This window comes from Echeneis naucrates, chromosome 3 (assembly GCF_900963305.1).
Source record: "Echeneis naucrates chromosome 3, fEcheNa1.1, whole genome shotgun sequence".
In the NCBI taxonomy this organism is placed as follows: domain Eukaryota; kingdom Metazoa; phylum Chordata; class Actinopteri; order Carangiformes; family Echeneidae; genus Echeneis; species Echeneis naucrates.
In genome coordinates this window covers 15,674,672-15,687,315 of record NC_042513.1, presented here as the reverse complement: position 1 = coordinate 15,687,315, position 12,644 = coordinate 15,674,672, and the positions used below count along the sequence as shown (strand labels likewise).

General features: G+C 41.1%; 1 protein-coding gene across 1 annotated transcript in view; it reads right to left on the bottom strand.

Annotated features, from left to right (window-relative positions):
* Nucleotides 1-7,145: 7,145 nt before the first annotated feature.
* The window catches only part of LOC115040786 (liprin-alpha-1-like), a 50,059-nt gene continuing 44,560 nt past the window's right edge, over nt 7,146-12,644 (bottom strand). Inside the window, exons 39-45 of the mRNA XM_029497816.1 lie at nt 10,139-10,249; nt 8,829-8,884; nt 8,687-8,756; nt 8,363-8,598; nt 7,922-8,048; nt 7,681-7,749; nt 7,146-7,335 (exon numbers count right to left, since the gene is read on the bottom strand). Of these exons, the coding sequence (XP_029353676.1) occupies nt 7,199-7,335; nt 7,681-7,749; nt 7,922-8,048; nt 8,363-8,598; nt 8,687-8,756; nt 8,829-8,884; nt 10,139-10,249 (806 nt within the window). The 3' untranslated portion in view covers nt 7,146-7,198. The remainder of the gene's footprint in view (nt 7,336-7,680; nt 7,750-7,921; nt 8,049-8,362; nt 8,599-8,686; nt 8,757-8,828; nt 8,885-10,138; nt 10,250-12,644) is intronic.

The following is a 12,644-nucleotide window of genomic DNA, read 5'->3' as shown; positions in this document are numbered from 1 at the left end:
AATTTAAAACTATGAATATTGTTGATTATTCTTCTTTAATAAACTCTTTAAGCTGGGGGGTCAGTCAGCTATGTGTAGCTAATGGCCTCCTGGTTCTGGCTTCATATTTAACCCAGAAAAAAGCGAGGTATTGATCTTCTCGTCTGTTTGAAGTCTCCACAGTGAAATTAATAATCACATTTCCCAAAATGCCCAACTCTTTAACACTCAATAACTTAATGTTTAAAGAGCTCAAAGTTTTAACAGAAATGGCATATTTTCTGTTTCGATAAAGGCCTTCCTGAACACTTTGTACATTGTTCTTTGCTAATGAAAAGCACTTGTTAGCATCAAGCTAATTTGTGTTCCAATCCTGTCAGATCCAAAACAAACCAAACAGCATTGCAGCTGCTTCTAGGAACAATCTGGGATTTAAAAAAAAAATGTGCAAAGTAGAGTTTCAGACTGATTCAGCTTTCAGCAGTGAAGTTGTTCCCACAGTGAAGGCCAGAGGCCTGACGCTGCAGCAGGCAGACACAAATCATCTGTCTTTTCAAGATGAACTTCACTTCAAAGTGTGTCTTAGCAGGTTGGAGCCGCTCGTGGCTTCGGCACAGAACTGAATCAGGCTAAGCTATCTGACTTGAAAGTAGATGGAGAATCCATGGTTTCATGTTGAATAAGCTCACATCAGTCAACAAACATGCCTTCTCATGTACTCTTTCCTACCGGGTAAGAAACAGCCTGACAGCTGTTCATCAGTGGCCCATCAGCGACAGAAACCCTTCTGATCTGCTGCCGATCAGTCCCATATTCTCATCCAGTCTCATCACAGCTCCTGTGATAAGATTATGTTTTTTTTTTGTTGTTTTTTTTACGATTTCAGTTGAAAACCAATTCAGCATTTTGAAATCTGGACATGTATGTGTTTGCGAGCAGCAATTACAGGCTGGTCAGAAGTAGAAGTGCAGTGTGTGATGAAATGTGTATATAAGAGTGTTTAACAGGATATAAATGTCTATTTGACTATATGTATAGATCTATTAAAAGGCTTAGAGTTTAAAAAAGGAAGAAAGTCTATGAAGGTTCATTTATAGCTGCCACAGCTGATGTGATGACCAAAGCAGTGGGCTCATTCCCCCCATCATCCTGCAGAGGATGCCTTAAAAAGCTCACTGTTCCCTTTCTCACGACCTGCACCTCCGTTGGATGGAGAGCACGCCTCATGTGTTCAATATAGGAAACCCCACACCTGGAGATTTTATATATATATATATATATATATTATTTATTTATATATATATATATATAAGTTTGCCTGTATCTGTTCATATCGCATTCCACAGCTTCATGTAGGTGCAGCTTTTTTTCCAAGGAGACAAATGCAACATACACAACGCTCTGTGTTCTGTGAACATTAGCCGTATGGAGGCTGGCATGGGACAATGCTGCTATAATCCTGTTCCTGTTTGAACATGTAACTTATTTTAAAACACAGCAACGTGTCGGAGGGGGTAGAAAAGCACAGTATTTTTAAAGATTTGTATAGAGTTCTATGAAATTTTATAGAGGTTATCTGAACAAAAACTGTTCAACACTGACGTGTGGATTGCCAAAAACAGACTTACCATATAGTAAAACGTGGATATTATTAGAGTTATGGGTTATATAAGAAGCAATATTTATTCTGAACCAATCTCCTTCGATGTGTTTTATTTTCCCATTTTAAAGTTACATATCATGATGCAATCACTTGTCAGTGTTTTAATGAAGTGTTGCCTAAAGTAGATACACACTCTACCACAGTAGGACGATATTTTGGCCAATCAAATCACAAAATGCAGGTATCTTCTGAAGACCACCCGCCCCCCCATCTGCCCAGATAGACTTCATGTTCTGAAACCCCTAAGTCTTAAGTGTGTGTATGAAAAGATTTTTTTTTTTTTAATCTGTAAATTAAAAAAAAAAAAAAGTATTTGCAGGCCATCTTGGTAGGAAACTATGAAACATATATATATGTATACAAACATAAATCCACCAAAAAGAGTATTAGTGGTGGCCACAGTGGGTGGTCACCGTCAGTTTTCTCTGTGGATATGTAGAGCTGAGTAGATGTAGTAGGAATCTTTAAAGAGCATCACCGTGGCGTGGCGCTTTCACTGGCCCACTAACCTTCCCCTTAAAAACACTGCTCCCACCTTAACCATCGTCCAACATTTGGGTAACCATTTTTCTTTTTTTCTTAATTTATATATTTTTTTCATTAATAGACTTTATTCTTTGATTAAGTCTTCATAGAGACTAAGATTTTTTTTTTTGGTAATTTGTGCTGAGACTTGTGTTCATGTTTTCTATGTTGCTGTAATTTTGTGCTACGAAATCATCATAGTCAACTAATTACTGAAATGAAAAGAGAGAATTTTCCTGTAACTACACTCTTCCTTTCCCCTGCCCCCTCAAATCCTCGAGAATTCTTGTATGGCAACCAAAATTCACTGTAAGAAATAAATATAATATTGCACTAGTGTTGTATCCCTGTGTTTGTGTGGGTCAGTGTTTGCAGTGGGCAAGCAACGTCATCGCTACAAAACAACTCGACGACAAATGATGCATCAGATGACGTTGATCTTATTATTAAATCTAATTCTATAAACTAACTGAGTCAAAGCCAGTGAAGGAGGAGATTCTACTGACATCACTCTGTCTTGATGTAAAATATTTGACAGCTTTTTATCTTTTTTTTTTTTTTTTTTTTTTAAATCACAACTTCGTAGATGCTCGCCATATCATTCAAAAAGTCCTGTACAGGGAATCATTTATCACGTTTACCTTTCTTGTTTATTTGTCCTAACAGCCAACATCATGTATCACTGCTTAAGTGTTATATTAGTAAATCATAATTTTAAGGTACTCTGGCATGTAATAACACACGTTCTTATCTTTTGCCTCCCAGATCCCCAATTCCTCTCACCATCTTCCTTTTCTCCCAGTGTATGGGAGTACTTGTTGATGAATATCAATTTGGGGGGGGGGGTCATGTTTTTCAGAAATTGGGGAGGACATGTCCCCCCTGGGATCTGCACCCATGTCAGAAATGAAGACAGGCAGGACATGGTGTCACCAGGACCAGAGAGAGGAGCAGTCACTTCTGTCAGGAAATGTCAGTTCTCCAAAATGTAGCCACAGGACACACAGAGAATGGAAATTGTGTTTCTTCCAGACCAAAACGGCTCAAGAAGGCACAAGAGCAGCAACACATCCAAAGTCCAGGCATCTGGATAGAGTAGGAAGGGCTCCGTGCTGCTGCCGACCCCCAGGCCTACCGCTGGTGGTGTCAGCGAGGTGCTCGGACCAAGTAGCCAACGCTGAGCTGAAGTTAAAGAACAGCATTCATTCAGCAGTTTCCTCAGTCCAGAGGTGTGGAGGCCAAGGAGGGGGCCAAGGAAAGCACATGACGACGGGGGTGAGTGCATGACACCGGAAAAAAACAAATTATTGCTTTAGTCTGACCAAAGCTGGACTTTTAAAGTACATGTAAACATGTTAGCTCGACTGAAACCGAGTTTATAATTGTTGGACTAGCACACCCAGATAATGCGAATTAAAGCATGTATGCCAGAGGAGTCCAGCTCCAGTCCTGAGGGTGTATTATGAACCGAGGTTAGTGCCTTAGTGAGCTCTGTTGAGCCTAAAGTCAGGCTTTCCTGTGTCACAAACGGCTCTCTCTTAATCTGACTATATCACCATGGTAACTTATGCTGCGAACATAACCTGGTCTGGACCAGCTTTTGTTCCGACTTTCAGCTTAAAGTTGGCTATAAAAAGCGCCAGCCCTTCACTGATCATCCTCCCTGAACATTGTATCCCCGTTTGTAGAAGATCCGGTGGATTTAGGTGGATTTAGGTGCACAACCTATTACAGGTGCTCTTCAGAGGGAGAGAGTTTTTCCAGACCGGAGTGATCTGTTGGCATTTTCTGACGATATTCTCTATGAGCGATACAGATTCTCATCTCAGGGAATAAGTTGTGTACAGCTGTGCTTCTCAATAATTCTGTTACGCCCCCCATAGGAAGAGGATAGGAAAATATTTTGCCCCCCCAATGACTATAGTGTATTTGTCTATAAAATTGTTATAAGTACACCTCTGCATAAGTCTTTTTTTTTCATTAAAGAAAACTAAAAAAATAAAAAGAAAGAAATATAGATCACACTTTATTCTAGTATGGCAAAAAAAAAAAAGTATGTTCTGCAGGGTCACACATGACCCCCCTGACTTACAGTAACGCAGCCAAAAAAAACACCCCCAAAAAAAACACCAATCACAGGATGTGTTTCATTATTTAAGTTCTGGAAAAGGAAAAGTCATCAGTATAAAATGTCAATCATGCTTAACAAAACATTTTTAAGTACCATTTACTGCAGTGCCTTTTTCTCATACACCAGTTGCTCAATCTCAAGTTTTAGTTTCCTCATTTCCTGCTCTTTTTTCTGATTATCCAGCTCTAGATTTCATTTATAAAGGGCCCTCACATTGTCTGCTCCAAAATGTATTAATAGGACATTGAGGTGTTCATGCAGGACAGTGGTCCTCCAGGACCGGAGCTGGAGACCTCTGGTGTCTACGGACAGTCGGATGGAGCTGATCTGCTCGTGTGCTTAAGTTTCGCCCCAAACTATGACCCGGAAGTCGAACGGCATTTAAAACTTAAACGTAGACGGTCGGACAAAAGAAGCCAGCTGACTGCTAACGCGTCTAACATGACAAAGTCTGCAGCAAAAAGCTCATTTTTGGACGGATACAGAGGCTAACTTGCTAGCTCATCGGCCTTTTTATCCCCATCTCTGTTGTGGCCTGTGACGTCATAGGTCAATCAGCAGTGGCCCATTACCTACAAACCGAAAGCGCATTTCGCCACCTATCGGAGCGGAGGCGACAAGATTTCAACAAATAAATCGACTACACTCCCGTGCATGTATGCTGGGACAAGGACAGAAGTCCGATGAGACAGCCAGACTTAACTGCGTGTAACCGTGCAGGAGGGCGACGACGCCTCCGGGACAGGGATGATGGTGGCGGCTTTGGGGCACGTGGGGACGAGAAGGAAGTTCAGCACGAGGCCAGGTATGTTGTGTGGACCGGAAGCTTTACGGCCGTTGGTCCTGATCGTTGAATAGACGTGCACACAGTCTGGATTAGTCAGATTCAGAGGGATCACATCTGATGTTAAATGTCAACGAGTTCCTCTCACTTTCAGACATGATTGTTGGGGGATGGCCTCCTGTCCAGGCTGTATCCGCCATCGTCTGCACCCCCAGTGACCCGGAAACAGATAACAGCAGAAAATGAGGAGGAGAGGGGTCAGGTGGGGTCAGGACTGATGCACTCATCAGTCTACAGCTCCGTGGCTGCTTTCTGGACCAACTATGAGCAAGACAGGCACGAATAAATACAGACCATAATAAGCACAGCGTGATCGTGTTTGAATTGAATGTCTGTAAAGTAGAGAGACTCTGTAGCTGTGAGGTGTGAAAAGCACTAAAACGAGTCTGGAAAACTATATGATGTGCTGCTTTAAAGGTAATGTATGACACTGTGGTTGTTCAGTCAGGTAATGTAAGCTATGAGGGTGGTCAACATGTATGACTGGCTCACTTTAATCTAAAGATGAATGTAAGATTAATTCCACAAAGTCCCAGGTTCACCAAGAGCTAAAATACAAATCTGATAATCTGAGGTATTTCAGGTTTAAGGAACAAGCTGCAACAAATCAAGTGACTCAATCCATAATATGGCTTATCGGGCCCCTCCTTCCTGTTTAAACTTTTTTTTTTTTTTTTTTTAAGTTTCTGAAGTAGAAAGTTGAATCAAATTATAAATTACAATCCAAATAAGATCATCATTCATTGTTTATTTATTGAAACTAAAAAAAAAGAACAAGCAGGTAATGATGCAACTCAAGCAAACAGAGATACAGATAAAAATAATGCATTTGAAAAGGTCACTTTTTATTATAAAACCCCAAAGATGAATTCAATGAAAGCCCCCAGTCACACAAAGAACCACACACACGCATGACAACACAAAAAACCTGTCAGCAACACACAAATACACAATTCTCATCCATAGCCACAGAAAAACAGTGAGAGGACACACATTTTCAAATCTATCATTTCTCAAAGCCTCATAACTTTTCATCTCTGTACATGATTCTAAGCACAAGTCTGTGTAATATCTGAAGATGATTAAAATAATACTATGAATATTGTTTTTGTTGTTTAGTTTGTACCTTGACATCAGCCCTGTGATTCTGTGATTGGCTTAAGTGTCAGTAAAGGTGGAATCCCTGTTACAGATCATACATAATCAACACTTTGATACCTGTTTTCACACGAAGGGAGATGTGTTAGTAAAACAGCAAAGTGGGGGTTAAACTGCTGTGCGAAACAGTGAACTCGACACACACAACCCAAGAAGCAAAAAACTGGTTAAATCAGCTTTTTTGTCCATAGCTGATTTGCTGGACAGTATATAGCTATCAATATACAGAATAATTCAAAGTGGAGTGAGTTGGTTCTTTCTAACTGCTCCTGCTACTGAACAGTGAGCACCCTGAGTCCTGTGCACAAGACCCATCTGAGAGGTTTGTGGAGACTCTGGTCTTTGGTGAGACTCAAGCTCTTCTTTAAACACTGAAGACTCAAAACCTTGTGAGGATGAACTGTAATGCTTTATCTGAGGAAAATAAATGCTTTCAAAGCTACAGAATGCGACATATGGCTGTGAGGCAGCAGGTAAAACAGTTTGTAAATTCATGTCAGCTGGTGAAGCTAACAGTTAATAGCCTGAGTCGCATCCTGAAGCTTTAACCATCCCAAAGCAGAGTGGAGCAAAGCTTTGAGCCCAGGTAATAAGTTTTAAAGTCGTCCCCTGAGTACGGAGTCATTGTAAAATAACTCCTCCTCAATGTCCACTGCTGCACAGAGAGAAGACAATGATGTAAAGTGAATAGATAGGAAAGAGGGGGGGGGGGGGGGGGTTAAAAAAAAAAAAAAAAAAAAAAAAAAAAGCCATATAGGAGACTTGAGGATGTCTCACACAGTGTCAAAGCATGAATATGAGATGAGGAGGAAAAAAAATGTGAAAAGGAAATCATCTCATTCCTCTTTTTTTTTTTTGCAGGACAGGGAGACAGGTCATCCCAGCAGGGGTGGGGTCATCATTGACGGACCTCCACGTAGTTGGCTGGGAAAAGGCCGTAGGCGCCTCTACACACGCCTCGCCACCAACCCTCATCAATCATCTCAATGTTGGTGATGATGTCATCGGGGTCAAAGGAGATCTCGTCATCACCAGCTGAAAATTGGAAAAGAAAGGTTGGTGGCAAGTGCAGCTGTAGAAACTGAACAGAAATGACCAATCTTACACAACCAACAGGAAGTTACGCCAAGTTTGAAGATCCATTATCATCTAAAGTTTTGGAATCTCAACTATAGAATATTTTCTAAGAATGAAAATTCATTTTTATATGTTTGATATCTGACTACAGGAAAAGAAAATCTGTATGTTCCCAATCACTTATCTGAGTGCATTTGTCTGGATGCATCACAGGCAGACTTTGTTTTGAGACACTGACCGAAATCCCGCAGAGTTAAAAATTCTGGTGGGAGTCCCACTTCTGCTCTCAGCTTTCAGTCTCACCTGCTTGGTAGTCGTACAGGGCCACTGCAGTCACCCCAAGGTCCTCACCATACTCATACTGCTGCCCATCTGTGAGGCGACAGGAGGCTGTTAGACTCAGTAAAAAGACTGTAGACTCTGGAGCTTCTACAGGACACCTCTGGATATAAAGAATCCTCCGCCATAAGACGCTGAACCTTAATCTTTGTTATACACAGGTTGTTTTGTATTTTATTTCTTGGGGTATATATGGAGGCTTCACCTTCTGCGGCTGTCTCCTGGGGGGCCTGGTACAGATCATCCTGCTGTGGGGGCTGGTTCTGTGGCTCTAACTTATGCAGCTGCTCTCCGTTCTCCTCAACAGCATCATAGGACACTTCCTCTGTGTTCTGAAAGGACAAATGTGTCAGGCATCAAGCTGGAGAGGTGTAAATATCTGACAGCAGGTTAGGTGGAACCAAGTGAAGGGATCTGTTTCAGCCTGTAAATCACTTTGCTTTTCATGTCAGTTCAAAGCCTCAGATTCTAATGCAGTCAATAACTATTAATACACAAGATCTGTAAGACATTGAACCTTAACATATAAACTCACCCCACCCAAGACTGACATGCTATACTGTCTCCACATTTACATAATGAAGCGCATGTGGCATGTGTGACATGTTCCTCTTTGTAATGAACTGTACACAGTACTGGGACTCACCTGGTACTCTAGTTCTGCAACAGGCTGAATTGGTGTGGTTGGGCTGGGACTTGCAGCAGGGACTGGAGATGGGGTTCTGGGTGTTGCTTCGATCTTGTGACGCGCCTCCTCCTGCTCCTGCTTCTCCCTGGCCTGTCGGCGTGCTCGTTCCTCCTCAGCCCTCTTCCTGTCCTCCTCCTCCTTCTGCTTGGCGATGTTCTCGAAACGGGCCTTGATGCTTCCTGTGCTGCTGCCAGCTGTTCAGTGAAGAAATGACATCATGGTAAGTTAGTTTGTTGCCAGCTGTTCTGGCTCTAAACACAGCTGATGTAGAGGAATGCTCACCAGCCTCCACAGGTTTGGTTTTCTGGTAAGATGATGATGGCTTTTCCACTTCATCAAACGTCCCTGCACTCTGTCCATCACAGGGAGAAAGACATAAGACATATGATAGAGCCCTTTACTCACAACTGCACACGACCTTTACCTTATCCATCCGGTCATTCTGGACCCCAAATTTTCCTCCAAAGCCTTTAGAATAATCTGGTAGCAAAGAGAAGATAAGTAAAGGTTATTTCCTGTTTCAGTGTGCCAATTTAACCACAGTCAGCAGCATCAGAGCCAGTTTTCCAGAGCAGAGGTTATGGATTCACATCAAACCCTCTCTGGTCTGCACAAGCTCAGTGGAAACCAACAGTAGTGGGTTCTACAGGAAAACCGACAGGCAGATGAGCTCATGCAAACCTGTGGAGAGGAGGAACATAAAAAGAAAGTGAAAGCAGGAATGGGATGGTCGTAGCAAGCAGCTCAACCTCTTCGCTGAAGATCGGCCATGTCTTTGTCGGGGCACAGCAAGAGGTGTCCATAAAATGCACCAAGGCCAAATGATATCATGCACATAAAGGATGTGTGACAAAAACAGCAGCATTATAAACAGGAGAGGAAAATGGGGGTGGGAGGGGGGGCTCAGCCCACATTGGCACTTAGAGCAGAGCACACCTGAGCAGCACAGACCTTTAACATGATCTTACAAATATTCAACTGACACCAACTAGACCTGATTTCTTTCAGATAATATTGGAGTGGTAAATTGGAGCTTTCATTGAGGATCTAAAGCAGATTTGTTCCAATCTATCTGTCAACACATGACCAACATATCCCCATGTTGGGATGTCACTAGAGGCAAACAAATAGTTGGAAACTTAGGGAACTAAAGATATGAATGGTAATATTCTCTAGTTTTGTGAATAAGCAAAAATCCTTGGAACAACCCAAACAACAAAAGCAGGAAAGTACTGACAAATAAATCAACGTGCCCCAGATACTCAGAGCATCAAATGTGGATTCTTCCACAGCTGACAATAGTCCCTATGAAGGGCATCATTTCCTCCAGTATAAAAATAATTTTAAAAAATCTTTATATTCAAATTTGAAATGTATGCAAAAAAAATGTTTACATTTCCAACGCAACCAGTGCTTTTGGGCCCGAGCGTAAGACAGAAGTTTTTGTTTATTCCTTGGATATGTTGGCAATAAGAGAACTGGTAATCCACCAACCTTCACGTTATCTGCATTCAGTTCATGTTAATCAGTTGGTGCTGCAGAGATGGGAAGGTGTGTGACAGTGCAGGGTGTGGGGTGAGGGGCTGTGGGTAGTTGGAGTTATCTATCACTTGAGAGTAAACAGCCATACTGAGGAAGGAAGGAGGATTAAGCTAAGAGGGATGGTTTTATATTCTGGGAAAGGGTGGATGAGGTGGGGTTGAGTGTTGGGTATTTTAGGGGGAGTTTCTGTGCCTCTCTGGGACTCGTGCTTGGCCAGTCTCTCCTTGTGCTCAAAGCCCAGGGCACACTGGTCCTGCCTCTCCACCTCTACCCCATACCGCCCTCCAAACCCACGCTTATAGTCTGCAACACACATATGGACAGACAGAAAGACAGACAGACAGACAGCAGCACCTATTACAAACACCCTTATATTACACACTGATTCACACGTGGCCAGTGACACAAAGGAGATATATTATGATCTTAAAGTGGAAATGCAAAGGAAGACCAGGCCCTCCCGATGAAGCTAAACAGTTACAGCTCCTCTTCTTCAGCTCAATGTGGAATATCTATCTAGATCTGTTCTTTGCTCGACCCCTCTGAGCCAAGAAGAATCACTATGACATTTACAGACCTGGCCCTACGTGGTAAGTGTAGTGCGATGCTGTATATACATAAACACATTAATACACAGACTGGACTGTGAACAGATAATTATTCACTTTGTGAAAAACAGAATCTAAACTTGGCTTGTACTTTGCAATTTGAAAGTAAACTGAACTTTGTGCCTTTTCTTTTATATATATATCTATATATAGATATATATATATATTTATTTATTTATTTACACATACATACATCTTTTCATTGCAGCACCAAATCAACGTGTAATTGCACACCCACTACAGTTGGTGGCAGTGGTGCTTTCATGTGGAGTGCCATTAAATGGTGGGAGATGAAGAAAGACCGGTGTGTGTATTGTGTCTAAAAACTCTGGCAGCAGATAGCATATAGCCAAATAAATTAAGACATGTAATGACTTACAGACATTACATGCCAAACACACCGATAGGCCGCTTGAGTTATGCTATTAATCCTGTGAAAGACTTCAGTTTGAGTTAAAAAAAAATAATAAAGACCAATTCCTTTTATTTATTTTCTTGTGTGTTTTATTTGAATCTGGCATAAAACCTGCAGCCAAATCAGTCATGCAAGTCACAGAGCTTACTTGCTGTGACTACCCTAAACAGGCAAAAGAGCTGAAAGGGGAAAGAAATAAATGAAAGAAAAAGTTTTGTGTTTTATTTATTCTGCTCCTGAGGTAATGATGCCGATAAATTGTATTTATTCATTTTATTTAGGTCTATTTTGCAGTAACAAATAGCTCAACAGTTGTTGAACGTTTGTGTTTTAACTTATTTCCTGGAGATTGATTCAGCAGTTGACTGAAAAGTGTTTAAGGTTTTGAGGATTTAACTTAATGAAAATTGATGCACTCTTGACGCACTCGGACTGAAAAACAGTCATCTAACCCGAACCCTTCATCTTTTTGTATGTGGATCTTTAATTATTCTTCTTTTTTTTTTAAATAAGCATACAATGTTATGCAGATGTGTACTTGTAACATTTTATAGACAAACAATACTTTAGTATTACTAGTCTAGTAATACTAGACTACAATACGGATGTTTTACTGCTTCGTAGAGGGGTGTAACAGAAAACTACAACCCCTGATATAATGCCATGTACACCTGAAACATAATTCGATATTGGGCTGCTTTTCAGGCTGTAACTCTACATTTGTGGATGCAGCTGGTGATTGTGGTACTTCTCCTGCTCAGCTGAAGAACTGGTCTGTGTAGTTCTACAAGAAAATCATAGAAGCTGCAGAGCAGAACAAGGACTTCAATCACCTGCAGCAGCTAGCAGGCTAGCTATTACACAGTTTGCAAGATCACACTCACTGTTTAATTTAGGTACACTGTCGTTACCAAAAAGCAATGATACATTAATATGTAAATAAGCCACAGGAAAAAAAAATATTGGCACTTGTTGGAATTTTGTTTCATGTGGGATGGAGCTCTTATCTGACCTGACCAACATTCAAATTCTCAACTTCATTTCCTGTATGAAAAGAATTGCAGATTAACACACATCTTTGTTTTATTCTCTTAAAAGGTTCATTTAAAAGGAGAATTTAAAAGCTTTTCATTTTATAACCAAGTTTTTATGCTCATCAGCTCTATGTGGGAGCATCAGATAGATGTTAGAGATGTAAACATAAATTTGAGCTCTGGTTTCACTTCCTCTTTCTGAGCCTTTTCTCACCACAGACTCAGGAAGTTGTCGGGCTCTGAAAGACCGCAACCAAACCCACAAACCAGCCACATCAGAGCTGAATTGAGGGCCTGAGAAGGAAGACAAGTTTTTACAATGAATTCATACACTGTGCTGAACTGAAAGCAGACTGAGATACTGCCTCTTCAAAAGGCCTGACAGTCCCAGTCAGCCTTTGATGTTGAATAAAAGAAATATCTGGCTGTTGCTCTTTTCCTATGTAGAAAATGTGCATTTCAAATACAGAGGTATATTTTGTTTTAGTTTTTTTTTTTTTTTTAACCTCTGACCATTTTTTGATTCTGCTGTTTTCTCAATTAATTATTTCTTTGGTGGAGGGGGGATCAGCGTTTGGCAGGTGGTGCTGATTGCGGTCCTGGCTGTGAACACAAACACCCCAAAGCATGGGCTCATAGCT